At 44.3% G+C, this 26,324-nt stretch overlaps 1 protein-coding gene across 1 annotated transcript; it reads right to left on the bottom strand.

Moving 5' to 3' along the window:
* Window positions 1–1,375: 1,375 nt before the first annotated feature.
* On the bottom strand, window positions 1,376–26,235 carry LOC119178302 (survival motor neuron protein). Its single transcript, XM_037429495.2, has 8 exons — window positions 26,032–26,235; window positions 25,855–25,929; window positions 25,660–25,776; window positions 24,617–24,823; window positions 19,429–19,521; window positions 10,458–10,538; window positions 8,413–8,532; window positions 1,376–1,631 (listed from the first exon to the last, which is right to left on the bottom strand). The coding sequence occupies exons 1-8, from the start codon at window positions 26,071–26,073 to the stop codon at window positions 1,566–1,568; spliced, it is 801 nt and encodes a 266-aa protein (XP_037285392.2). The 5' UTR covers window positions 26,074–26,235; the 3' UTR covers window positions 1,376–1,565.
* Window positions 26,236–26,324: the final 89 nt, after the last annotated feature.

The following is a 26,324-nucleotide window of genomic DNA, read 5'->3' as shown; positions in this document are numbered from 1 at the left end:
CGGTGAGAGATTTCTTGTGTGCATTGTTGAACAATAAAAAATAGTGCTCAATGTACATGCCAATGGCTGCTAATGGGGAATGAGAGACAGGAGCATTCGGCTTTTAGTTAACGCGCACTCTGCGATCCCCATTAGCAGCCACTGGCATGTACATTGAGCACTATCTGACAAGAAAGGGTTGCTACGTTGTACTCGCTGGGTGTAACCTCTTTGGTTTTAGAAAGGTTTAGCGAGCGTTGGGCCGCACTGCCATGAATACAGTGAACTAGCATGTATCATGAACTCGAGGTGGTTAAAGGTGGGAAGTAGACCCAAAGCACAAGCCATAAGAAAGTGTGCGTGTGCCATCTCTCGTTTAGTCCTTGGAATGTCCGCTGGATGGCGGTGCTTCTATATGGGGAATATATAATGAAAAGATGCGAGATGGTGGTACTTGGAGTGTTGAATAGATGGACGAACGAACACACAGACAGATGCATGGATGGACGCATGAACGGACACAGGGGCGGGTGCACAAACAGATGCACGCACGGACGGGTGGATGGATGCATGGACGGTCACACAGACGAACGCATGGACGGACAAAAGCAAGAACAAATGGACGGACGAATGCGTCACCCCACTCTCCATCCTTCACTGCGTGGATATGCTGCCAATTTTTTTGTTTTAAAGCTTCAAGATGAACTTACTAGCCACATAGCAACTATACAGTAAAGTGACCATACAGTAATTCGGAGTTTACGGAATCGACAAAGGCATTTGAATTTGCTGAATTCTGAATTATTAAAGGTAATGATTGATTTTATATGTGGGGTTTAATGTCCCAAAACAAAAAGATTATCAAAAGTATGAAGAAAACAATTAAGAAATGACTATTTCATCAATGAAGTTTGATTTTCTTGAGGAATATGAGTAAAACCAGTACTAATTGTTTCGAGCAACAGTAGTGGAAAAGCTACAATCGTTGTTATTTGTAACCTCATTCACAATGTGACTGTGGCTCAACTTCTCGTGTCTTAAGTCAAAGCATGCTCTGAACACATACCTAATTACATACCAACAACATAATCGTGGATAGCGATCGTGGATTTCGGCTGTTTGCGAATGCCGCTTTGGATGCTTTACGTAGCATATTTGCAGAACTTTGTGCTTTGCACGCTCCGAGGATCATTCAATTTAATAGTATCGGATCAAATATGATTGAACTAATGAAGTTTTTTGCCACTGAAAAATTTGTATGCTTGCTGAGATCAGAGGGCACATCCCAATGATTTGATTTTTGAAGTAAGGAGCGTCGAATCAGCAGACTTTCACTAACAAAAATTGAGCGTAGCAAGATCAAGTACATGACAGAGTTCAGTTAATGACAGCAAAGTACGACTAGAGAAGCAGTGAATTTTAATGTCAATAGCATGTGTTCAACTGTATACAATAAAAAGGCAAAAAGGTTCACGGAAGACTGTGAAACTACCTTCTCCATATCTTTGCTTCTGGGAAAATGAATCACAAGAACAACCAAAAGTCAGCGTGCCGTGCTTATCAACTTTTACATACAGTTTGACTAATTACTTGTGGTTATTGCATCTGCAGCAGCAACATCCTTTTTTACTTGACTTCGATTCTTGCAAGCCCTGAAAAGAAAAAAACAAAACAAAGAGAATCATGTGAAAACCCTTTAAAGGCACTCAACATACTTGGGCTTCACAAACAAACACTTGGTATGCATGTCAACAAGATATTAGTTCACTTATGTGCACATCCTCTAATAATCAACTGGCTTTCGAGACAACTACCGTATTAACTCGCGTAATCCTCGCACTCTCATAATTCTGGCACCCTCCACATCGCCCTACTTAAATATGATTTGTTTTTTTTTTCCTCGAGTAATTATCGCACCCCCCAAAACTGCCGCAATATTGTCGTCTGCTCGTTCAAGCCACAGATGATAGCGCGTGGCGTCTAGCACCATCTCTTAAGCATCAAGTGTACTATTATTGCACAGCTATTAAATCCAATCCAAGCCAAGCCAAAGTGGCAAGTGCACGTTGCGGCGTGTTTTGTATGTTGTGTTGGTAATCTTATCACGTTATGGGGCGATACTGAAGCTACACGGCTGCTTTCAAGTTGAAAATGTTAGATCATGCACTAAACAACGGTAACAGGGCCGCCGGTAGGCCCTTTGGAGTCTACGAGTTTTGTGTTCGCTACAGGTGACGGCAGCTGAAAGCCACCAAGACGCGTTAGGCCTGCCGTGTGCCTAAAAATGGGATTGACGGTAAACTTTATTTCTTCAGAAGGAAACTGCGGACGATTATGTTAAATAGCCATCTGCCCAATACTGACGTCTTACGCTTACCTTTTGAGGGCTCCTGTTGAGTGATGAAAGCTACCGCTATGTCCACAACGCCAATAAGCTTTGCATATGGTATTCTAATTCTCGACTATTTGCTTGCACTTTTTGTGTCTCAAATAAATCATGCCTTGTGTTGAACCTGTGCTTTTATTGTAGAGATAAGTTTTAATTAGTACTTCTCAAAGCTTGCTGTTAGTTGCTGGTGTGAGAATTCCAATTTGTGGCCACTTCGTTTTATTTTTTGCTTTGCACGTTTTCGTGGAAAGTTTTCCCCGCGTAATTCTCGCATTATCCAACTTTGCATCAGTTTTCCACCAAAAAAAAAAGTGAGAGGATTATGTGAGTAAATACGGTATGTCGCATTGCAATGGCCAGTAGCCTCTCTAAAATTTTCAATATACATTCTCTTTGGTACTGCAATGTTCTGTGCCAAATATATGACTGCATGTGAGTTAGTTGTCCATGAACCTAAAGGATCCATAGCGAATTTGCCTTTGAATGCGGGTAAACCTGTGTTTGTGACGCTAAATTGTCCGTCGCCACCTCGGTCAAAAGCAATCGGCGACCTTTCAGCACATTCAGATTGCTGCTGAAATCACCGTTGTATAACTCAAAACAGTGGCACAGATCAATGCATTGTCGATGGACATGGCCTTGCTCTCGCTTCCGATGCCAGCACAATGTGTGGCGCGCTTACATTATGGTGGGGCAGGTTGCAACTAAACCATAGATGTTGCACAAAGAAGCTATTCATATCCGTATTGGTACATCCTTTTCTGCTTACTTAAAATTGTAGATGAGTTTCTAAGCAAATGGAACTACTACTATACCTGTCACGGGACTGTCAGAGCCATTCGAAAACGGCGATATCATAATGTGGTACAGTTGAGCCCCAGGCATGCACAGGGCAGCCATTCCTGTGTTTTATATGAGATGTTTTTTATAAGCAGGGTACCAAGTATGCATTTTATCATCAACCCATATTTTACTGTAGGTTAGAAGTGTGGCAGCTTGGGCTAGTTGGTATGGCATGACGATAGTTATAGCGCGAGAACAAAACGACGACACAGAGACAAGAAGAAGGTGTCTTTCGTGTCCTTCTTGTCTGTGTGTCGTTGTTTTGTTCTCGCACTATAACTATCGTCGTTTTACTGTGGGCACACTGGTGTCTCTTATAGCCATTTGTCTCTTATATCAGTGCCTCTTATAAAGAGGAAAATCGAACCAACGCGCACCTTTCTACCGATAAACAGAGTTCCAAAACTGCCTGCCCGTGAAAACAAAACCAAAACCACGTTGCCAACAGCCTCCCATCAGAAGAGTCAGACACAGTGCCTTCGCTATCACATAATGGCGACGGACCATGAGTTTGCCTTCGTGCGTGACTGAGCTGTGTGCGTTGTAGGTAATTTGTTGGCTTGTGAAGTGCAACTAGTGATGTTTTCCTGTTATTATGAACGATGACATGAAGTGAAAGTAATTTTGCTTGGTGAAAACAGCTGCGTCCCGCCCTTATGCGTGGGCAAGTCTGTGACAGCTACTGAAGTTGTGTCATATAACCAAGGTTTTGAATACATCTTTTACATAGGGTTTTTGAAGGGATCAAATCGATTCGCCATAATACGCGGGTCGTTGCAACACCAGTAGACATATAATCAAAGTTCCACAGTACATTTTTGGTTGCAAGGTCCTTGCATCTGTAGCATATGAAGAATTTCCGACATACTTAAAAGTGTGCTAAATTTGCATTTTAGAGAATTTAACTGCAGAATCATTCAGAAGTTGCTAGCTATTTGAAGCTGGAAAATGAAAACAATTTTCATTTTTTGAGCAGTTTCATAACACAGGCATTAAAGGGTTAGTTTTGACATTTGCAACCACTTTTGAATAGTAACGCTTGTTCTCTTGTGAAGTCCCTTACCATCTCGTGAGTGAGATGCTCTTTGTACTTCCCTTACTCGTTAGGAATAAGTTAGGAAGAAGCACGTTCTTGTATCGCAAAGTGTTACAAAAACAAACTGGTACACCCTTCTCATGGAAATAATTCTTAAGCCTTTGTGGGTCAAAGACATCCAGTATCCATGAATTTAAGCGACACATTACATTCTTTAGTACGACAACTGGTATACACAATCGCTTGCGATAACCACGTTATGTCACGACGAATCTGGTCTTTAAAGATAACGTTGGCTCTGATCTTTGCTTGGAACTGAAATTACGCCAATATGACTAGAACTGAAGATGGTGAAAATGAAAGTATAGAAATTTCATTCCTATCTTCACGGCCGCCATTTCACCATTGTGACCGACCACCACGCTTTATGTTGGCTTTCGACACTCAAGAACTTGTCGGGACGCCTGGGCCGCTGGATTCTACGCCTACAAGAGTATGATTTTGACATCGTATACAAGTGTGGCAGAAAGCATAGCGACGCCGATGCTCTTTCTCGCTGCCCACTACCAGCGGCTCCCCTCAGCGTTTCCGCAATCACTTTGCACAACACACCCTCGGAGTCCACGTCTACGGCGGTTTCCTCTCTCTCCTCTACGGACCAGCTGCCTTCGGACGACCCGCACGATTTTTCTTCTCGACGGCTGGCTGACCCATACTTTCGACGTAATATAGGCTACCTCACTGGCAGTTCCTGTCCACCTAATGCGAGGCTCCGTCGCCAACTCTTGCAGTTTAAGCTGGACAACTCGGTGCTGTACCGCAAAATTTACCATCCTGACGGTCAGCGCTGGGTTCCCGTTCTACCCCGATCGCTTCGGTCCGAAGTCCTCAGAGCACTTCCTGACCATCCAACGGCTGGTCACTTTGGTTACCACAAAACCTATGATCGCCTTCGAAGTTGGTTTTATTGGCCAGGTATTACCACTAGTGTAGCTCGGTACGTTGGGTCCTGCACTACCTGCCAATGTAGAAAACTACCCACGTCTGCTCCAGCCGGTACACTACAGCCTTTTCCGTGCCCAGCCACACCATTCGAAGTTGTAGGCATCGATTTTTATGGCCCCCTTCCAGTCAGTGCTACTGTAAACCGATGGATAGTAACAGCCGTTGAACATTTGACGCGCTACGCCGAGACAGCATCAGTCACTACCGGTTCAGCTTCTGAAATTGCCGATTTCATCCTCCGAGCCATTATACTGCGTCATGGTGCTCCACGTGTATTGCTCAGTGACCGTGGAAGGGCCTTCCTTTCACAACTAGTGAACAAACTTCTTTGCGCCTCTGGCACAACTCACAAGACTGCCTCTAGTTATCATCCCCAAACTAACGGCCTCACTGAGCGATTCCACCGCACTCTTGCTGACATGATCGTCGCCTACATTCAACCAGACCACAAGAACTGGGATGTAGTTCTACCATTCGTCACTTTCGCCTACAATACGGCTATTCAGCGGACAACCGGCTACTCACCATTTTACCTAGTTTATGGACGCTCCCCTACTTCTTTCCTGGACATCCCTTTCTTTACCTGCCACGCGGATTCATCTCCATCCTCTTCAGAGGAATACATTTTACGGCTCGCAGAGAGCCGCCAACGTGCTCGTATAAACACAGTGAAGCCCGACAGCAAGACAAAAAGCTGGTTTATGATGAATCGCATCGTGCTGTATCTTTTCGACCTGGAGACGAAGTGCTCCTTTTGACACCTATTCGCACACCTGGTTTGTGCGACAAATTCGAGCCACGGTTTATCGGGCCGTACACAGTTCTTGAAGAAACTTCACCAGTGAATTATCGCGTGACGCAACTTGTAGCCCCAGCAGATCGCCGTTATCGAACTACTGAGGTTGTCCATGTCTCCCGTATGAAGCCCTTCATGCGACGTTCTTTGTACCCTTGACTTGCCGCGGCCAGGCTGGCCGCTTTCACGTGGGGGGGGGAATAGGTGTGGGCATTTAGTATACGAATCCTCTTCATCTGTACATTATCATCATTATCATGTGTTGCTCATGCATCCTCATCGTTGTCACGTAGCACCATTATCTTGGTTCGTTCATCTCAGCTGTCGGCTGCCGGTTCCTCGGGCCTAATAAAGGTCTTCCAAACCAAGACATCATAGTATTTGCATCACTTGGCCTTAAATTGTCCAGTTTCAATCTGTGGCTGCTGTACATGTACATTGTTGCCTGTATATCTTAAACATGCAGCTTTTTCAGTCAGTTAATTTGCTTTGGCGTGAGCAGCTACACTATGGAAATATGTAGAACTTTTTCTTGGCACTGAGGTCTCTTTGTTACCTTTTTTCTGCTTTACTACAGCGCTGCACTAACTAGTTACAGCTTTGTTCTTTGGCCACTTCCTGCTTCTTGTGCTACAGAAATAATGGCTTTCCAGCATAGAATATTTCAAAAGGCGACTGGTTTCTTACTCTTCCGTTCCCTCTGCAATCACTGACTGACACAAATGATGCTGCTGGGGCTGTGTATCCCGTTTTAGGGATTCACAAAAAGAAAGGTTTCGAAGTTGTACTTTCTTTCCATACATGCTCGCAACTACTGGGTACTCCTCAGTGCACTCACCCGCGCAGTTTTCTTTAGCTATGGAAATGCACACCAGTTTTTCAGCTGCAAGTGAGTCCAGCGGCGATTCCTCCAGATCGCCGCTTGACTGCTGAATCAGAATTTGATTCAGCAAACGTCAGCCCATCGTACGAGGAGTCATTACATGTTTGAGACTTGTATTTTGATGATTGAGCGGCGTCTCAAAAGCATGTGCAGTGAGACGATGCTGACTGTATTGAAAGTGGCTTTTCTTCCCCCGTGTTTCCACTTAACGCCACTTTGTGAACTTAATTCTGTACATCTGTAACTAAGCAGCATGAATTATATTTAACAACACAAATGATTTTCTGTCACTTTACAGGCTTCCAAAAAGATCTTATACAGATTTTTTCTTAAATTCATCTGAAGAATTTCCTTAAGCAATTAAAGAAAAGCGCATTTTCGGGACGCATTTTGCAAAAAAAAAAAAAGAATAATAGACTTTCAGGGGGTTAAAGTACCTTAAATTGCCAATATTTCTTACAATTAACACATCATTGGTAGCACTAAGTTTCATGTGATATAATGATTATAGTTATCAAAGTACTTTTGAGTACGACGTGTGCCTGTGCAATGTTCTGTAAAGGAGCCAGTGATGAGCTGCCTGTGAAACTTTATTTCTAAAATTGAATGCTCAAGAATTCATCGCCTGTGATACTTTTCTTTTGTATCACAGTCGATTCCTGAAGACGGTAACTGAATCGCATTGAGTGTTACGATGCAACGAAAAAAAAAAGGGGGTAACTGCTTTGCTTCATGATGGACTACCTGAAACATAACAAGGAAAGCATGCCAAGCTGCAATGTTCAAATTCGATACGAGAGATAGAAGAGTGCACACAGCCCAGGAAAAGAACTGACACCTACCTTTATTGTATATACATAGCGAGTCGGCGATTTTTCTGTGCTGTGCATGTTCTCCTATGTCTTGTACCGAATTCGCACTCTGCAACTCAGCATTATGAACCAACTAGCCTAGCAGCAATTTCTAAGTTTTAATTTGGAACACGCAGAATTGAAAAAACCTCCATGCAGCGTTGTCGCAGATGCAAAGCATAATGAAGAGTGCTGGATGTGTGAAAAATTTGCCCCTGTAATGTAACTGCCGAGCTCCACACGCAAGATTATCCGAAAAAAAAAAAAAATTTGGAGAACCTAAATTGATCAGTCGTGCATGCCAAAAAATAGTTCAGAATGTACTCATGGCCATCCTTGTTCAGCCTTCATATCTACTAACGAGGAGCTGTGCAATACTGTGTTTTGGGCAGCAAAACATTCTTTTCATTGCATTTGATGGTAATACAAAAGGTTTAATTATGTAGTAGTATTATTTTACCAAGATTCTGCATTGCCGTCGTCCACTGTACTTGACTTAAAAATTATACAGTAACAAAAAAAATGTGAGAATATAAAACTCTGTAATACACAAACTTTGCAATATGGCTTCCAAGGTCGCAAACCAGACCATCAGCTAGTCTACCTTTTTACACCTGAAGCAACGCTTACCTGGTAGTAGCCAGTATGATACCCAGTCATATACCACGACATGAGCATAGAAGCCAATGCTTCTTCGTTGTTCGGGAGGTCACCGGGAGGAATGGGAGGTGGCGGTGGAATAGAGTGCTTCTAAGGCAAGAGAGAGATGAGTAGCAAAAAAATTAGCAAAGATATGACATGGCCAAGCACTGTTTCTTAATCATTGTATAAGATGTTTCAGTTACCTGGAAACACAGTTTTAAAATCATTGTAATTAAAAAAGAACTAGAACTGTAACACTGATGAACCCACCATGTACACCTTCCCACCACAGGGCATGCCAGCTTTCTTATGAAAACAAAACCGAGTCATGATGAGCTACTAATACACTTGGAATGTTGTGGCTTTGGTACACAGACTTGACAAAAAACATGGCTGATCGCTCTATCATCATCGGCCAGACTATGCCCACTGCAGGACAAAGACCAATCTCATATTCCACCAGTCAACTCGGCCCTGTGCTTGCTGCTGCCGCTTTATACTTGCAAACTTCCTAATCTCAACTGCCCACCTAACTTTCTGTATCCCCCTCACTCACTTCCCTTCACTTGAAATCCAGTCTGTGATCCTTACTAACCAGCGGTTATCTTGATTTGCGCGACGAGCCTTGCCCATGACCATTTCTTCTTGATTTCGACTACGACGTCTTTAACACCTGTTTATTCCTTGATACACTCTCCTCTCTTCTTGTCCCTTAGGGTTACACCTATCATTTTCCTTTCCACTGCTCGCTGCATCATCCTCAATCGAAGTTGGTACCTCCAGGTTTCTGCTCCGTAGGTAAGTACCGGTGAGATGCAGCAGTTATATACTTTCCTCTTGAGGGATAGTGGAAATCCACCACTCATAGTTTGACAATGCTTGCCAAATGTGCTCCACGCTATTCTTATTCTTCTAGTTACTTCAATCTCGTGGTTCGGTTACTAACTGTCCTAAGTAACGTACTTTTTTACAACTTCAAATGCACCATTTGAAGAAGAACAGTTCTCTACCAAGATTGTGGTACATTAATTTAGTTTTCTGCAGATTAACTTCAAGACCTACCTTTCTGCTCATCGTGTCTAATTCAGTCATCATGAATTGCAATTTGTCCTCTGGCTTACTCAGCAATGGCCCTTCTACCCATTGTAAGGTTTATGGACATTAAAAAAGCATCACAAGGACATCCTAATGACATTCATATGTAGGTGAAGTCACTCATTAGTCAATCACTTAGGCTGAGATCGAGCCACGAGTTTGAGTGAGTCTTGGTGACTCATATTTTGGAGAGTTTGAGTCGGAGTGAGTCCGCTTCAAGAAACTTTTAGAGAGTGCGAGTAAAAGTGAGCCTAGCTCAGGAAAATTTTGGTGAGACTGAGTCTGAGTGAGTCCAAAACTCGACATATTTTTTTAGTGAGTCAGTTCCAGTTTTTTTTTCTTTGTCAATCTATGGACTCCTCACCTTTAGCATTACTATCAGCTCTTACATAGATTACCGTTTATACTCACACTTCTTCACATGTATTTCAAAGCAGTATCATTCGTACACCACTTCAATAGTATTTATTGATCAGAGGCTTGAATAACATAGGCGGGTGCTTTGACCTCCCCCCTCCAACTCCTCCAGAAAAGTTCTTGGTAAATATATTTTATGCTATCTCTTTCAAGAAAATGTCTGCTTGTTTGCAACCACTTGTAACTGGTATTCCAAGTACACTCAAACCTCATTATGACAAAGCTTCATCTTACACGAAAATAAGTCTGTTATACCCAAAAATTCCTTATAAAGGTTTATTCCTAACACTATACCTATTGCAAGACTATTTTTCATTTACTTTGTTATAACGTAATCAATGGATGTCAGCTCACTTACTCTACCCTTCAAAAAAAGACACCTTATCTCAAGTTTTCTTTTGTTTTGTTAACAACAAGTTTGACTGCAAATAAAGAGCACATAAGTTACTTATGCTTTATAGTTGGAAGAGTATCCTACTATAAGCATTGGCAATGTGTGAATGTGTGATTAAATCACTCACCACAAATGGCGGGAGCCTGCCTAGAAGAGGCTCCATTGGAGGAGCTGGCGGTAGCGAGTGTGACGAATGAAACGATGTGTTCTGAAAGCAAAAACAAAGATCATAAGCATCGTGCAGCATTCTTCATTTATACAGTGACATGCATTCAACATTCTTCTTTAAACGACACAATAAACTTCACACCTAGAAGAAAGCTACTGCCTCATATTGTGCAGCCTGCATCGTGTTTGAAAACATAGAAAAATTAGTGCTGCTTGCACCAAGCCGCGCAAGGCCGGGTCCCAGCATAGCAGGTGACAAAGGACCAGATCAGGATTTTTTAGTCTCCCACCTCTCTCTTTCTTAACCCTTGCTATATATACTACTATATAAAGCATGGCTATGCTTTCTCCTTTTATTACTATGTTTTTTTTTTTGTCTATTCAGTAATGATACCGAGGTTTTCTGATTCGGAACAATTTTTGAAGCAGCAATATTTTCATTTTGGAGCACTTTCGAGCAGAATTTTTTTTTTATTTTGAAGCAATCTGGAGCAGCTAATTGATGTCAGGTTGTAAAAGAAAGCTGAGGCCTTTGTCGGGCACTCCAGCCTTTAGCCACGGCTTCCCCCTTTGTGTGACAAGAAAATGAATTCATTTTACTTCACTAACTTCACATCCTGGAGGAGAAGCAAGCTGCATTTAGATTCAAGGACATGAATAAATTTTGGAGCTCCTTGTGAAGAGCTATAAATATTTCAATTCATTGCAAATATCATGGAACCAATCATCTTAGGAGCACTCCCTATTTCAGCTGATGATGCAAAAATAATGGTGTCATGCTGTTGAACACTCTGAAAAAACTTGTTCAGTGATTAGTTTCATAGCAAATAAGCAGGATACTCGTTCAATAATATTGTACTTCATGAACTAACATTCTAACTACTACACCTATGTGCTTATCAGTAGATATGGTAGACAAACGCTGCAACATACAATGCTAGAGACTCACGCAGTCTTAACTGCATTTCTTTAAGATGACTTCAACGAGACAAGGAGGTTCTTTTTCTTCCCAAACGATTATGCTGCTGTGCATAACATGTCGTCATTTAGCTAGTGCCAAACTCCTCCAGAACTCATCTTTCTGTGCTCAAACTACACAATTTAACAAACTTCACTTTCTTTTTGCAACAATATCTTATGTGGCTAGGGCCTTCGTCTATGCTCCGAAAACCCCCTGTAGTGTCCTCTAGAAAGCAGTGCACAAAGAATAAAGAAACCGCTCAGGGTACCTTATGCATGTATTTATTCATTAGTGCCTCAAATGCCCAAAGAAGGGTATTACATGAGGTGTGGGTATAACTAGTATGTGATGGTTTCTACTGATTCCTTGAAATATGTATGGCTGGAGTGGTGCACCACATCGACAGGAAGAGAATTCCTGTCCTTTGCCGTCTGAACAAAAACAGTCACAGCTTTGCCACAAAGGCGAAGCAAAGAACGCGATAGCAACAAATTGGAAGGTCACGCATAGAATGGAAAGCAGATCGAAACGTGCCTCACGTTTCTCATTCACAAATGATGCACGAAACGTACTCACAGGTACAAATGCACGCGAATAAACATCTCAGTTGTTACTTCGCTGAGTTTGAAAAGCGTGCTCTTTTCGCGAACGGAGACTGCAATGCTTCCAGTGACCTTTGTGCGCCCTGTAATTACAACAGAATCGTTCCAGGTAAAGCCCGAGCCCAGCCAAGATGTACGATCCTCCCCACCGCGAGATAAGGGCATGCGAGGGAGCGTCACTCCCCTCCTCTAAGCGGGACAAAGTTTGTGTGGGAGATTATAGCGCGCGCTGCCGCGTGATGTGGCGACAGACGCTCATTGCGCCATCTTGCTGATAATGCTAAAAACACGATAATTCTCCCAGAGATGCCGTTAGCAGCGGTGAGTGGTAGATATAAATAGCTCCCCGTTTGAAATGTGAAAAACTTGCTCCTCCGTGGATCTGTGGTTAATGCCTCGCACTCACTATTCAGAGGACCCAAGTTTGATTCTGTGCACCGGAGTCTGTTTCTGGGTATTTTTCCTTCTTGTATTTTAATATATATACAGTCGACGTCTGATTTTCCGGACCCCCGAAATTCCGGACATGCCCGATTTCCCGGACTCATATGTGGCATTGTCAAGGTCCTTGTTAATTCAATGTATTAAAGAGTCTGAAATTCCGGGTGCTTATAGCCTTTTGCTTTCTCGGACTTTTTACTGTTAACCGCCGACCCAAAGTCACCACCCACGCTGCCATTTCGGTTGTTTTCATATAAATTTATATGGATGAATGAATGATTTGTTATGGCTGTACCATTTAGATTGGGCGGCGGCCAGCTGTAATACTGAGTGAACCAAAAACTATATTTCTCTTTTTTTTTCTTTTAAATAGTGAAGTTGAAAACTGGTACTTTGCAGTAAAGGGTTTCCTCATATCCTCGCACCGCCAACCGCCGCGGCTGCCATAACCTCTTTAAGCGGGTAGAATTAACTAGAAGGAGGTTATCTGATTGGCGGCTAAAATTAAGGCACAAGTGAAAATGAAACCCTTCACTGCAAAGTACCAGCCCTCAACTTCACTCTTTAAAGTAAAAAAAAAAGGAAATCTAGTTTTTGATTCACTCAGTACGCCTAGGTGGCGTTAGCTGCCACTCAATCTAAAGGGTAGAGCCATATCAATCCATCCATCGAAGCCGCACGTGTCAATCCATTGCCAGCCGTAGATTAGCAGCTTAGCCAAGCCAAACCTCACTGTGTTCGTTCACATGTTGTTTTGTCACCTCTGCGGTCGTGTCTGCGGTTGATTGTTTGCTGCTGCGCCCTGTCTTCAGTGATCATGTTTCTTGACCTTGAGCATCCACCAAGTTCCTAGCTGTTTCTTGCTGCGCTTTTCGTCGAGTGGATTCGCCGTTTACAGCGACGGCATCAACTGCTTCTTCATCTCCGTCCGCCCCTTCGAAGCGCACAAAGCCCCCTCGTAGGCTCACGATGGGAAAAGCTATGCTGTTGACCTCAGGTCTGCCGTTTGCATGTAAGCGGAATTCTGGAAGGCAGTTACGCAAGAAACTCTTCGGAACTGTTTCGGAACACTCGACGCCAAGACGGCCGTCTGGCCTTAAGTGGACAGCATGTGTGACGAACTGCCATCCGCAGATGTTGCCTTCGACGATCTGCGCGCTGCCAGCGTGTCGATTCCAGCCGGGATAACCTTTTAGGGCTTTGCCGACACTGGCAAAGACCCCGAGCTATGCGCAGACTTGACTGATGACGAAATCATTCGTCAAGTTACGGAGGATTCTGACGACTCCAACACTGAGAATAAAGAGCTACGTCCTACACAGCCAATGCGAGCACTGATGACAGTGTCATTGGTGTACAGCGGCAACATGACGTTAACTAAAATTGAGGTGGGCATGATGGCGGGCAAACCGAACGCCGTGCAAAAGAAATTAGGTGACTTCTTTGCGCCCAAGTGCTGACCTATGAGGTAGCGCCGGCAACGTCGGAATTTCTTTTATAAACGGCTCTCTTCAGAGCCACCTAAACGATGCATTCGCTGAATTGCAATGGGAATCTCGTACTCTGGCCGTTACCCTCACTGTCAGCGAAAAATACCTCGCGGTACATCTTTGTCAGCCACGGTCTCATCTCTCTGCACTACAACCTTATTCTGCAGCTGTGTCACCATGAAGCACCAGGTACTTGAAGCACCAGGAAGCACCATGAAGCACCAGGCACCAGGCACCTGACACTGTATGGTAGTGTCATGTCCAACACGTGAGAAGGTCTGCGCCCATACAAAAGAAAGAACAAGGAAATACCGATTGGTGCTTGCGTAGCGGTGTTGTCAGGAAATGTAACAAAAAATAGTACAGTGTCCCAGTTGCTGTGGTCGGAGGAGGCATACATCCTCAGCATGTCGCTGAGTGTGCTATTGAACCACTCGTTTAGACCATTGCCTGTTGATGGTAGACGGTGGATTTCCAGTGAATGATGTTGCATTCAGTGAGGAGGCCTTGGATGACCTCCGACAGGAACAAGTGACCCTTATGCCTGAGCAGTTTCCGTGGAGCACCATGGCGTAGAATGAAGCTGCAATGAATTAAGAGTGCAACTTCGCGGGAGGTCGCTGTCAATAGAGCTGCAGTCTCAGCGTAGTGTCAGATAATTGACGCCAACACTAATCCACTGGTTTCCAGATCCACTGTACCAGACGCGGTCGTAGAGGTCGATACTATTAAGATCGGCACTTGAGCCAAACAGAAAGTGGTGCTGTTCGCAGTTCTGCGAACAATTTGCCCAAAGGATGTGGGCCTGCTCAGAGCTGTCCAAATATTGATACTGCCCTCCCAACCTGAAAGTGAGGTGCATGCAGTCCCGACGCTGCAAAGTGCACAATGAGATGACTGAAATGATTTCAGTCGAGACAGCCTCCTTGAAGAGATGGCGGTGACAGCATGAATGACGATCAGCCCCACAAAATGAACATGACCAGCGGGGTTCTTTTTCGTGTTCCTTGTAGTACGAGCATGGGACCCAGCACCCTGCGACATTCTCACCCGAAGGAAGAGACAACTTGGTGCCAGAGGAGGAGTCTGGTGGCCACGTCCCTGTCAAAGATGTTGACCAAGGCGGGTGTGGGCAGCACCGTCGAAAGTGATGCGTGTCCGGTGGTTGGACAGCGAAGTTTAAAGCCATTCCGCCCTCTAAGTGTAAAGGGAAAAAAGACCCTTGATGAGCAGACGCAGTAGGCTCCTGAGGGAGCCTTCGATGAGATCGTCACCATGAAAGACGACATTTTCGTCTAGATGTTCGTCATGTGGCAAAATGCTCGCCTGTATCGTATAAACCGGACTATAGGTTGAGAGGGAATATAGGTCGACCCCCCAAGTTCAGATTACCGAAAAAAAAAAAAGAAAAACAACCCGAAATTGCCGAACGACATTTATTTGCAAATAGGGCGCACCGTACCCCGATCGCCGTAGCTCCCCTCAACCACCATCGCAACTGTTCCTATTGGTCAGACGAAGCACCACTGTCTTCTGAAGATGAGAGTTTGTCGCTGGCCGCCTCCCACAGTGCGTTGTCTTCCGTGCCATACAGCGAGTTGCTGATAGAACATTTTTTAAAAGCATTTTACACCATAGAATCTGGCAAGGAATGCCAGGCGGAAAGCACCCAGCCACAAACAGTCGCAAGCGGAAGCCTCTGTAGGCGGCCCATCGGTGTATTCGGCTGTCGCCGGACATCCACTTTTTATACTCCAGCCGCACTCGGTCCTTGAACGGCTTGTTTAGCACAACGTTGATCGGTTGGAGGGTGGACGTCATACCACCTGGTATCACGGCGAGGTCCGTTTTTCCATCGCACAGTGCGCGCTTCACAGCATCGGTCAAGTGACCACAGAATGCATCTAACACCAGCATGCTGTGAAGACGCAGCAGTGCACCTGGCCGACGGTTCCACACTACTCTTATCCATTGGAGCATCATGGATGAGGCCATGTATCCCTTTTTGTTGATGCGAACGACAACACCGGGCCGGAACACTTCCCTCGGCATTGTCTTGCGTTTGAAAATGATGAAGAATGGAAGCTTTCTACCATTTGCCGTGCATGCCAGCATGACGGTGAAGCGCGAGTGCTCGTTGCCAGTGGACAACAGCTTCACATCCTTGTTTGACATGCCTTCGTCGACCATGATCACGCGCTGCGTGATCATGGTCGACGAAGGCATGTCAAACAACACGGGGGTTTCATCGGCGTTGCGAATTTGCGCCATCATGTAGTCGTTCTGCTCCCGAAGCCGGTTCACGGAGCGCTGAAAGTTTATGAGCTTGTTTTCGAACTCCTCCGGCAATGTTTCACAAATGAATGTGCGCCGCCGGAGAGAAAATTCTTTGCGTCGCATAAATCGACGCACCCAAGAGTTTGGTGCACGAAACTCTTCTCTCATGAGCCCAGCTTCTCGAGTGAGTTCCACGGCTTTCTTGCGAATGGTATCCATGGTATCCACAAAGTCCACGGAATGGTATCCACAAAGTTCGCTAGCTTATCCTCCAGCTGCGGATGAACGGCACTTCGTCCACAAAACGACATTTTTCGAGGATTGCACATCTGCAGCTTCCCTTTCTGCGCTCTCCAATAGTGCACACTTTTTTCCGATACACCAAAGTGGCGCTGAGCAGCCATATTCCTGTTCGCTTCTGCAAACTCAACAACATCTAGTTTAAACGCAGCTGAGCACTGCCTCCTCGCACGGCTACTCATATTAAGTGAAGGAAAAAAAAAAGACCGCTAAAGATGCAGCGCAACGTCAAGCGGAGCGAAAACTCAGAACAGATCGGAAGCAAATCACAAACACAAATAAAACAGATGGAGAGGAAAAAAAACAGCCTGCAATTGAATTTGGATGCGGATATGGCAACGTCTGGCTTCTCAAGCACATGCAAGCCACATGTTGCCAGACAGCAGCGCACTTTCGGCTAGACACCACTATATAAGACGAGGGGCGACTTTAGCTTATTATTTTATTGAAAATATCTCGACTTATATTCGGGTTTATACGGTACATAATGTAAAAAAAACCTCTGTACTGTTTTCCTTATCAGTCTCTGCATGCTCGCGTCTTCGTCTTGAGAACTTGATGCCGGTAACGGCAAAGTCCCCACAACTCAACAACAGATAGCAGCAGTGGAACCCTGGTCAAGCCCCATTTCCAATAACCGGTAGCAGTGGTGGGATCCCGCGAACGTCGGACCAAAAACTAGTGGAAACGATGGGATCCCATCAAACCCCAAGTTTCAACAATACCCATGCAGTCTAATGGGCGAGCCGGGCACAAGAGCGGCTGTAATGTGCCAGTAAGGTGTCTGGAGGTGTCTTGTTTTGTTGGCATGTAGTTAGAGACTGAACCTATTTCTGCAAAAAGCGATACATTTCTCGCCAGCAATATCGCTGACGCAACCTTTCGTAGGTTTTTCAGCACGCTAGCGTGAGCACTTTAAGGACCTGCATGGAAATTCACGCAGATGTCAGAGTGCATATGACCAGAGACAGCAAGGAGCCACTTCCGACCACCTGGCATGTAGTTACGGCGGCACAGAATATTGTCTCGCACGAAAAAGTGAGCTGCTTGGCGGCGTAGCGCTCTTGTTCAAAGGGCAGCAGACGGATCCGTAAGGTAGTCGAGTAACAAGGCAAGGCATGGGTCTTTACGCTGCTCCGAAAGCATGCAAGCTGTGCCGAGCGGTGACAAGGTGGTAAAGAGCGGGCATGGAGAAGCTGCATCTGGTGATATTAGTGAGCGGGAGAGTGCATCAGCGTCTGCATGCTTGCGACTTCAACGATACACGAAACGAATATCCCATTCCCGTAATCGAAGTGCCCAGCCGATACTACCGGCTACCCCATCCTTCTGCCCCAGCGCTATCTGACAACAGGACCCGCCACTCTTATGTGGCAGTGGTGAGCAAGATGTTGAAGACTAGCTGTCTTTATACGAACATGTAAGCGCCAGAAACAAGTAGTACGACTACTCTAAGCTCAGCTACGTTCTTTTACTTGGCTGACATCGCTAAACTTTGGTTGACCAACACGAATCCACCATCGCCAGCTGGTCAGCCTTCAAGGCTCTCGTGACCAATGCCTTCGGCACACCAGAGGTGCACAAGCTCCACGCTGACCAGCGTCCATGCCACCTAGAACAGCATCCTGGCGAGAGATTTCCCAGTTATATTTATGATGTGCTTGACCTCTGCAGTCAGGTTAACCCATCTATGCTGGAAGAAGAGGAGATCAGACACATTCTCGAGGGTATCGAGGATAGTGCATTCCAGATGCTGCTGGCAAAAAGCCCTACCACAGAGGCAGTCCTCATAAGCCTGTGCCAGAGTTTTGACGAGTTGCACCATCAGTGTTCCATCACCCGGCTTTTTTTAAAAAGTCCCACTACAAGATTCGATCTCAGCCATTGTAGTTGCAAACATGTTCGCCAGGGACCACTTTCTGACCAGATCAAAGACTTCATGAGAGAGGAAGTGGCCTGACAACTCTCCCTGCTGCCTCATAGCGCAAGCTCATGGCATGCCTGCCCCCGACACTGCAGCAGGCCATACGAACCGAAATGTTTCGAGAAGAACACTGAATAAGAGGTTAGCAAGGCATCTTAGTAAGTTTTTTGCCAACTACCTTCACAATGGGCTTAGTTCACATATTATACGAGCTGGAAAGAAATGCATGACCAATGATGGGTGCAAACTATCAACTTTAAGTTCAGGAGCCAAATACTCCAAGGTGCCAACCACTGATGCAAGTAAAGTATGTGCAGAAACTGATTCTCATGTGTTTGCTGTATCCAATGGCTTGAATGCAGGTATAAGAACTTCACATGACCATCAAGACTTGCGGGTACACTAAAGCTGTCACGTGACAGTATGTGTGCCTAAAACAGCATCAACTGTTCGCATAGAGCAACGAATGTGCCACACTATTTCAACGCATAAGAGAATGCATCTTTTTACATTAATGCTTTCATAATGCAGTGAAATTTCAGCTACCATGAGGTGAAAATGCCATAAAAAGTTTGGGAAGTTTTCGAGCAGCAGTGCAGTGTTTACTACTTAGCAGTAGACTCTCATTAAGCGAATATTGAAAGGACCACCAAAATATGTTCTATTGAACAGAAGTTTCGTTTAGTAAGAAATAAACAGGGGTGAAAAATTCAAGCACAAAACCTAGTGTATTAGAGCCAATTGTTCTATTCGAGCAGCAATTCCATTTACAGATTTTCATTTACTGAGTTTACTGTACTTGGTAATTGTACTAAGTTGTTGTACTGTACTTGGTTGTCTGGACTTGTTGGTTGTTGTACTACTGTACTGAGTCGACTACTGTAATTGGTTGGTCAGACCTACTACATGAGTAGTAGGCCTGACTAACTACTCACATGGTACTGGGAATAACCATCATTTGTGCGAGGACCATGGGCTGCAGCTGCACTGTGGTCATCCTCACTTGGTGGTGTTGGACACCCGTGTGCCTGCATGCAATTTCAAAAATATGTCAGCGATGAATTGTAAATTACTTCGTTGGCACGCGAAATTCCAAGCACACTGAACAATCACACAGTGTGGGTTGCGTTCAACAGAGGACCGATTATTTGGCCCGCATGTGCTGTGATGAGCTGTGATCTAGTAAATACCAAGAATTTACAGGAGGCAACAAAAGCTGTCGGGCTTTGATAGTAAGATATTGAGTTTAACGTCCCAAAACCACCCTATGATTATGAGAGACGCCATAGTGGGTGACTCCGAAAATTTCGACCACCTCAGGTTCTTTAACGTGCATTCAAATCTGACCACACAAGCCTACAGAATTCTCGCCTCCATCAAAAATGCAGCCGCCGCAGATGGAATTCGATCCCGCGACCTACGGTTCAGCAGCCAAATACCTTAGCCACTATACCACCACGGCGGGGCTGTTCTTTACTATTAGCCCCGAGAACGAACACTGGCGTCTCTGCAGTCAGGGTGAAGTGACGTCACGGCATGGACTCCCCTGCTCCAATGCATGCCGACCGTCGCTTCTTTCCCAGCATGCCGTATACCCGCTCTTCAGCGATACGGTGGCTATTTCTTCTCAATTTCAAGTAGTACATTACTAAACGTACAAAGTAAAGGTACTTATTGATGTTAAAAGTTAGCTAACCTGCAGAAAGTGAGGATCCACTTTGAAAATGAAGGTGCAAGACAGCAAGGCATTAGTTGTTTTCCCAATGCGCATACTCGATGAAATCAATGCAAAGAAAATAATCATGCTATATGGGTCTGACTTCATTACAACTTGGCATAGACTATGCGATTAAAAATTTGTCTCAAAGTATTACAAATGAAATTAGAATGTTTTCAGTTTACTCACAGCGTTGTGATTTACTGTGCAAGTTATGTCTGCCTCTCCAAATAATGTACGACGTCATTTGACAAATTGCCAATTTGGGATGCAGAAGACTTTATATCAATCTGTCAGTCATACACAATTACTTATAATAGTGAGAAAAAAAAAGTAACGCTGCGACCCACACAATGGTTTCTGGCATTCTGAGACGTTGGTATACTTGAATCTCATGCACAGATCTCTTCTCAACAGTTCTCAGGATTATGTAGTCGCATACCATGGTTTACGCGAACAGCTGACTCCATCTACCACCACGTCATAAATGGAAATGTTCAATTGATGTAGGAGCAGTGCTGATAGCAATCGTTTGCAAAACAAACAACAGAAAGTATAAGTGAATTGTTTCGATGCTGCACTCCGCTTCGTACGTGGCCCACGTAATTATGAAAGATCGTTTGCCTTAATGAAGCAACCATTGGTCTCGCACGTCATGTTTATAAACAAATTGAGGCTGCTCTGGGGTAATCGACCGTAGAAAAAGTTTATTTATCAGGTGGCTGTCGAGACTGGTAATTACAAGCGTGACAGCTCAGTTGCTAGGATGTTGCACATAGACACTATCCGAAACCAGTAGCAGTTCTGCAACTAACCTCAACTTGTTTTTCTAGACAAACGGGGAGCCGAAATCATTCCCAAAAACATGAAGCTAAATAAGGTGATGAAATGTGAGCAACTACACACAAGAAAATTAACTCAACAGCTGTGGCAGTATTCTCAGGCGAGTGCATTCGAGATATTTTGCAACACTCGATACTAACTTGAGCACACGCTCACAGGAAAAAAAAAAACGCTGCCAGCAGTTACTCTAATTCGTCCGATACAAATACCAATTCTGGATGCAAAACAATCACATCTTTTTAAAGGAATCACCCGTGAAGAACACAACCTGAAATGCAAGTACGCTGTCATATACATTTTGAAAGCGCGACATGATTGTGAGGCACGCTACAGAGTAATTGTGGTCACCTCGCATTTTTTACCCTGCTGCACATGCATTGTCTTGCTGTTCAACCCGTTCATAGTGCAGTTACCGCGGCCGAAACTAGAACACATCTTTGAAGTAAGCAGCGCGACACCATAACAAATCTCATCAAAGCGTGTACGCTGGAGCGCAGGCACTGTTGGCGATTTCACTGAAAAAAGAATGTTTAGTTTTTCATTGTTTTACCATGAACATCAACGATGCTGTTTTCATCAGTTATTTTAAGCGTGATAGAAGCAAAAAGTGAACGCTGGCCGCACAACGGTGTTCGAAGCGAGTGCGTGTTACGTTTACGCGCACAACAGCAAGATTCAATGAGTCTGTGCCGTGACGCAAGCCTCCCACCAGGCGACTTCACTGCAACTTCTCGGGGCTAATCCCTTTACAAGGAGTTATAACGCAGTTCAGGCTGAGAGAGACATTATTGAAAGCAAGCATGTCCCGCACTCTCAACCCTTCATTTAACGTATATAGAGGGCAACCCTACGAAGAATTCGGACAAGCAGAAATTACTTCTACTACATGCCCACTTGACGTTTTTCTTTGTTTTGTTTTCATACAAAAATAAAAAAAACCGCCTTACGGCCCTATAGCATTTGTGGCTTCAGGTAAACGGTAGTGTAAGCATGAGCAGAAACTAAATCTAACAGGCCACTTCCATCTTATCGTCACATAAATTAGTGACATTGCATTGTGAACCAATGCTACATGTTTGTTTTTCTTCACTCCAAAGCCAAGTGTCATAACCACTGGGCTAAACATCAACGCTTGCAGAATGTGAATACTTTTGAACCATATGATTGCACTGTTATAGTAGTAGAACACAAACTTAGAAAAAGCACTTTTTTCTAAAGCTTTGCTCAAATATTTTGCTGAAGAGGAATACAGGCACCTTAAGGACAACATGCAAACCCAACATGGATCATCAAACACACAAGGAATGCCAATTGCATATGAGGGCTTACAGAGAAGAACCACTGCACCATTCCACAGTGGATGCAACTTTCCAGGGTAGTGGCTAAGATCATGTCAGTGCGAGCCACTTATGAGTGTGTGCTCACACACTCTGCAAAGTTGTTTTCATCTCATAGTGCGAGCACGTCTTGCGGCAGAGATAGCACACCCGCAGCCATCCCGCGGCACTGTCCTGGCGGCGAGAGATTATACAGGCACACGAGAAAGAGAACTCGCTCGCTTTTTGGAGCTTAGCGCAGCCATGTTTGGTCGTATTTCGTGAAAAATATACAAGGACGATTCTGTGGTTCGTTACTGCAAGCTTTTTTGGGGAGTTGAATATTGGCAATGCAATATGTTTTCGTGCTTTGTCTTATGTCAATATTCTCTACTGTGTCATTTGCCATTTTACTGCAGTTATTTGTAAGCTTTGGCTGGCATGATCACTGTTACGTAAAAGCTAATAATGAATATTCACGTTCTTGTTGCACTACAGTGTGCATAGAGTCCATTTCTTCTATGAGCAGCTCTTGAGATCCCACAATAACAAAGCACAGCTACTGTCATGCTTGTGATTGAAAACACCTTAACCATATAAATTCGTGTACAAGAACGTGACACGCAGGTAGCAAATACTTCTCGCGAGCTATGGTTGTGATTAAATCGCTCGTGTGAGCGCGATACCTTGAACAGCACTTCCATCAGCAAGGAGTCATGAATACCCACATCAACATTATCGAAAGGAAAAATTTCCATAAACTCATTGGTAGCACGAAGCTAAAGGAAACGCATTTAGATTTCTCAAAAGAAAAAAAATTCATCCTGGTCCAAAGTAACGCTGCACGCTTCTAGAGAACAAATTTGCTACTTGAAGCATTGGGTTTAATCCAACCTCAGATGAACATGACCCGAGCTGCGGCATGTGATTTTTATGCTAACATGATGCACAGTGAGCAACATTTGTGGCTTTGAAAGGCCTCCCACCAGGTTCAAGCGTTGCAGGAGCGATTGTGAATCACGGGCCATACAGTCCCAATCACGTCTGCGAAATACGAAATGTCTACGTGTAGTGAAAATGTGAGAAATGTGGACATACTAAACAGAAGGATGTCCGCCCTTTTTTTTTTTTTTGTTGGAAGCTGTGCTTTGAGTAAGACTCAGAACACACTGCTTACAATGGCACTGGCCACGGCGCATAAGTTTAGTTTATCATCCGACATGTAATTTTCAGTGCCATCACTTGTGGGCGCGCTGAGTGTCTGTGAGTGCTTGTAGAAGACGACGACGATCGCGGGCGGCTCATGTCACGTGAGCAGCGGCCTCAGGAAGTTGCAATCGGGTGTCAGCAGAGTAAGTAAAGATGGCTATAGTCTGTCTCAGTAGTTCCCTGAGGGGTTTTGGGCTAGCTGCAGCTCAAAACCTCTTTTTTATCGCTCAAATTTTGCTTAATTTAGGTAAATGCATTTGTTTAAAAACACAGATTGGTATGCCTCGAGACAAGAATATTGCAGAATAAAGAGTCTCACTGTATCCACTATACCTAGATTTCACAATTAAACACTTCCTGTAAAAGCAAATTATGAGAATTTTTTTTATTGTGAATGTGCACAGCCAGAGAGCCCCCCAACCCCCCAAGTCCTCGCATCTACTGCCAGCCATGCATAAAATAGATCATGACGACACTTCACAAATTTTCATTGTTATGACATCTGACAGTACGATAAGATACATAATAATCTTATGGCTTTCTTTGAGGTATCCACTCCTGGTTTTCAGGTCTTTTGTATAGACGAAAGACTGAAACTTATTACACAAGGCTAATCTAAATTACTTCACAAATTCCCACAAGTGTTTTTACAAAGAGAAGCACTGCAGTGCAGAGTGCCAGTTCAAAAAGCATAGGCTACAGGATACAGTGTTATTCAGAAACTACCAAAATATATTGCAACTCATTATCTAATGTCAAGGGCCCATGCAAAGTGGGTAGCAAGATCAAAAGGCTCACAACTCTGTCCTTAGCAGCCCCAGAGTACTGTAAACTCACTCTAGTGGATAGCCATATAGTTAAATTCTGCTTCAGACCACAAAAAGAAAGCCACCACACATGGCGATGCAAAACTGAGAAGAAAAAAAAGAAAACTATGGGCAGCCGAGGCTATTACGTGAGGATCCTGCGAAGAAAAGTTTTTTCTGTTGTTTTAACGTCGCACGATTTCAGCTTAACAATACTGGGCATTTTACTCACATTTTCTCGCTTGGCCATTTCAGTCTGTCGCTGCCGTGCAATTCTTCCTTCTGACGGGAGCAATTCCGAGAGGTACACCTCTTCTTCGTTGCCATATCCAAAATAACGGATAACACACGTGTCATGGTCCACTGACTTCACTCTAGCCTCGTAGCACACTCCGTCAACCGAGTATGTACACCGGCAGAAGTCTCCAACTTTCCATTCCTACAATGTAAACGGCAAGAAGAACATCCATAAATACTCTAACAAAACAGAAGCTGTTCTCAGTACACCAGAAGAGTGGCTGTATTTTAAGCGCAGAGAGATAGCAAGGTAACATGAGGTCAAGCCACAAGTCAGTGCTGGAAGCAAGCCTCAGGATATACACATATATGCCTTGATCAAGTGATACTGCCATTATCAAGTGATACTGCCACAAGGATCCACAGCAGCAAATACCCACAACGTGTAAGGAACATGTGTTATACAAGAATGCATATTTGACTTCCATGAAGCAATGAATCATCTAATCACATTGTGACAAGAGTAATTCAAGCAATGTATGAGTAATGTAGTCCGCACAAGATTCAGGTATACGAATAACTATCCTTATTTGTATTCTCATATGCCTACTGTCACATGTGTTTAATGGATACTACAGATGAGACAGTAAATAGACAACTAATGGTTTCCGAGTGTTAACTGCTGATACCTTCGACAACCTCGAAACATTGCAAGGCAATGTATAAGTTGAAAAACCTGGTCATCCTTTCAAAACGGCACTTGTAGCAAGGCCACAGTGCTAATACATGACTTAAAGACACAAAAAGTGTCTTGTAAAATGTGAAGAATAGAAGTTTTTCGGGTATCCAACGAGACATGAAAGAACGTTTCCCTTTTAATATACTTTAGAAGTTGCGCGTAAACCAGCAAAGCGATGAAAGCGATAACTAAAGTAACGGCGTGTGCCCCAGCGAAAAAGAATTCGGCTGTCTGTGCCCACTTCAGCAATGTTACGCATCAACAGTGCATGCAGTCGAGTGCTCATAAAACGATCGTACCCGTGCTTTCTGCTGAGTATGGTGACCGTCGGTTCTCTTGTTTCCTTTTTTCTTCTGTTGTTTGTGGGGGCCCGATCCCGAAGATGACGACGGCTGTTTGCCTGCTCCTATACCATTCTGAAACGAAATTCACTCATGGAGAAGTGCGCTCGCATAACGTACTTCTTTCGTCGACAGACAAAGAACTGGAAATACCTCATTTGTTGAGACTGCGCGGTTGTACGCCTTGATCAGCGCTTCGTCGTCAAACACATCATCGCTTTTATCATCCTGCAATGAACAACCATGCCATCGTTAGAGCACGCACAGTACGCGGCGGGCACCGCACGCTCTGCAAAGACCTTGCACAACTCTCCCTTCGCGGACACGTACTTCGGACACCTTGTACACTACGTCGTTGTCTCCCGCAGCCATTGCTCGTAAACAAAGTTCAGAAATCGAAATCAGAAAGATGAAAACAAGCAGGAAGCAAGCAGGTGACACATACGCCTGGCAGTACAGCGCGACCGTAACCACAACTTAAGCTTACGCACAAACACCGCACGGACGACAGTGTGCACGACGCGTGATGCGCTTGTCGATAGCGATGGCTAGAAGCTCACGGCAAGGCCCACAGCCAACGCCTTCTAGATTTCCCGTGCCAGCCGAATGAGCGCGAAACGCCG

This window comes from Rhipicephalus microplus, chromosome 1 (assembly GCF_043290135.1).
Source record: "Rhipicephalus microplus isolate Deutch F79 chromosome 1, USDA_Rmic, whole genome shotgun sequence".
Lineage (NCBI taxonomy): Eukaryota > Metazoa > Arthropoda > Arachnida > Ixodida > Ixodidae > Rhipicephalus > Rhipicephalus microplus.
This window is presented reverse-complemented; position numbering and strand designations above follow the sequence as displayed.

What these genes read in the sequence shown, in the direction of transcription:
- LOC119178302 (XM_037429495.2), bottom strand. Translation starts at nt 26,073, where the DNA reads ATGGCTGCGGGAGACAACGACGTAGTGTACAAGGTGTCCGAA. An exon ending in TAGTGTACAAGGTGTCCGAA is followed by an intron (nt 25,930 to 26,031) that starts GTACGTGTCCGC and finishes TGTTCATTGCAG; the next exon opens with GATGATAAAAGCGATGATGT. An exon ending in ATCATACTGGCTACTACCAG is followed by an intron (nt 1,632 to 8,412) that starts GTAAGCGTTGCT and finishes TTTTCTTTTCAG; the next exon opens with GGCTTGCAAGAATCGAAGTC.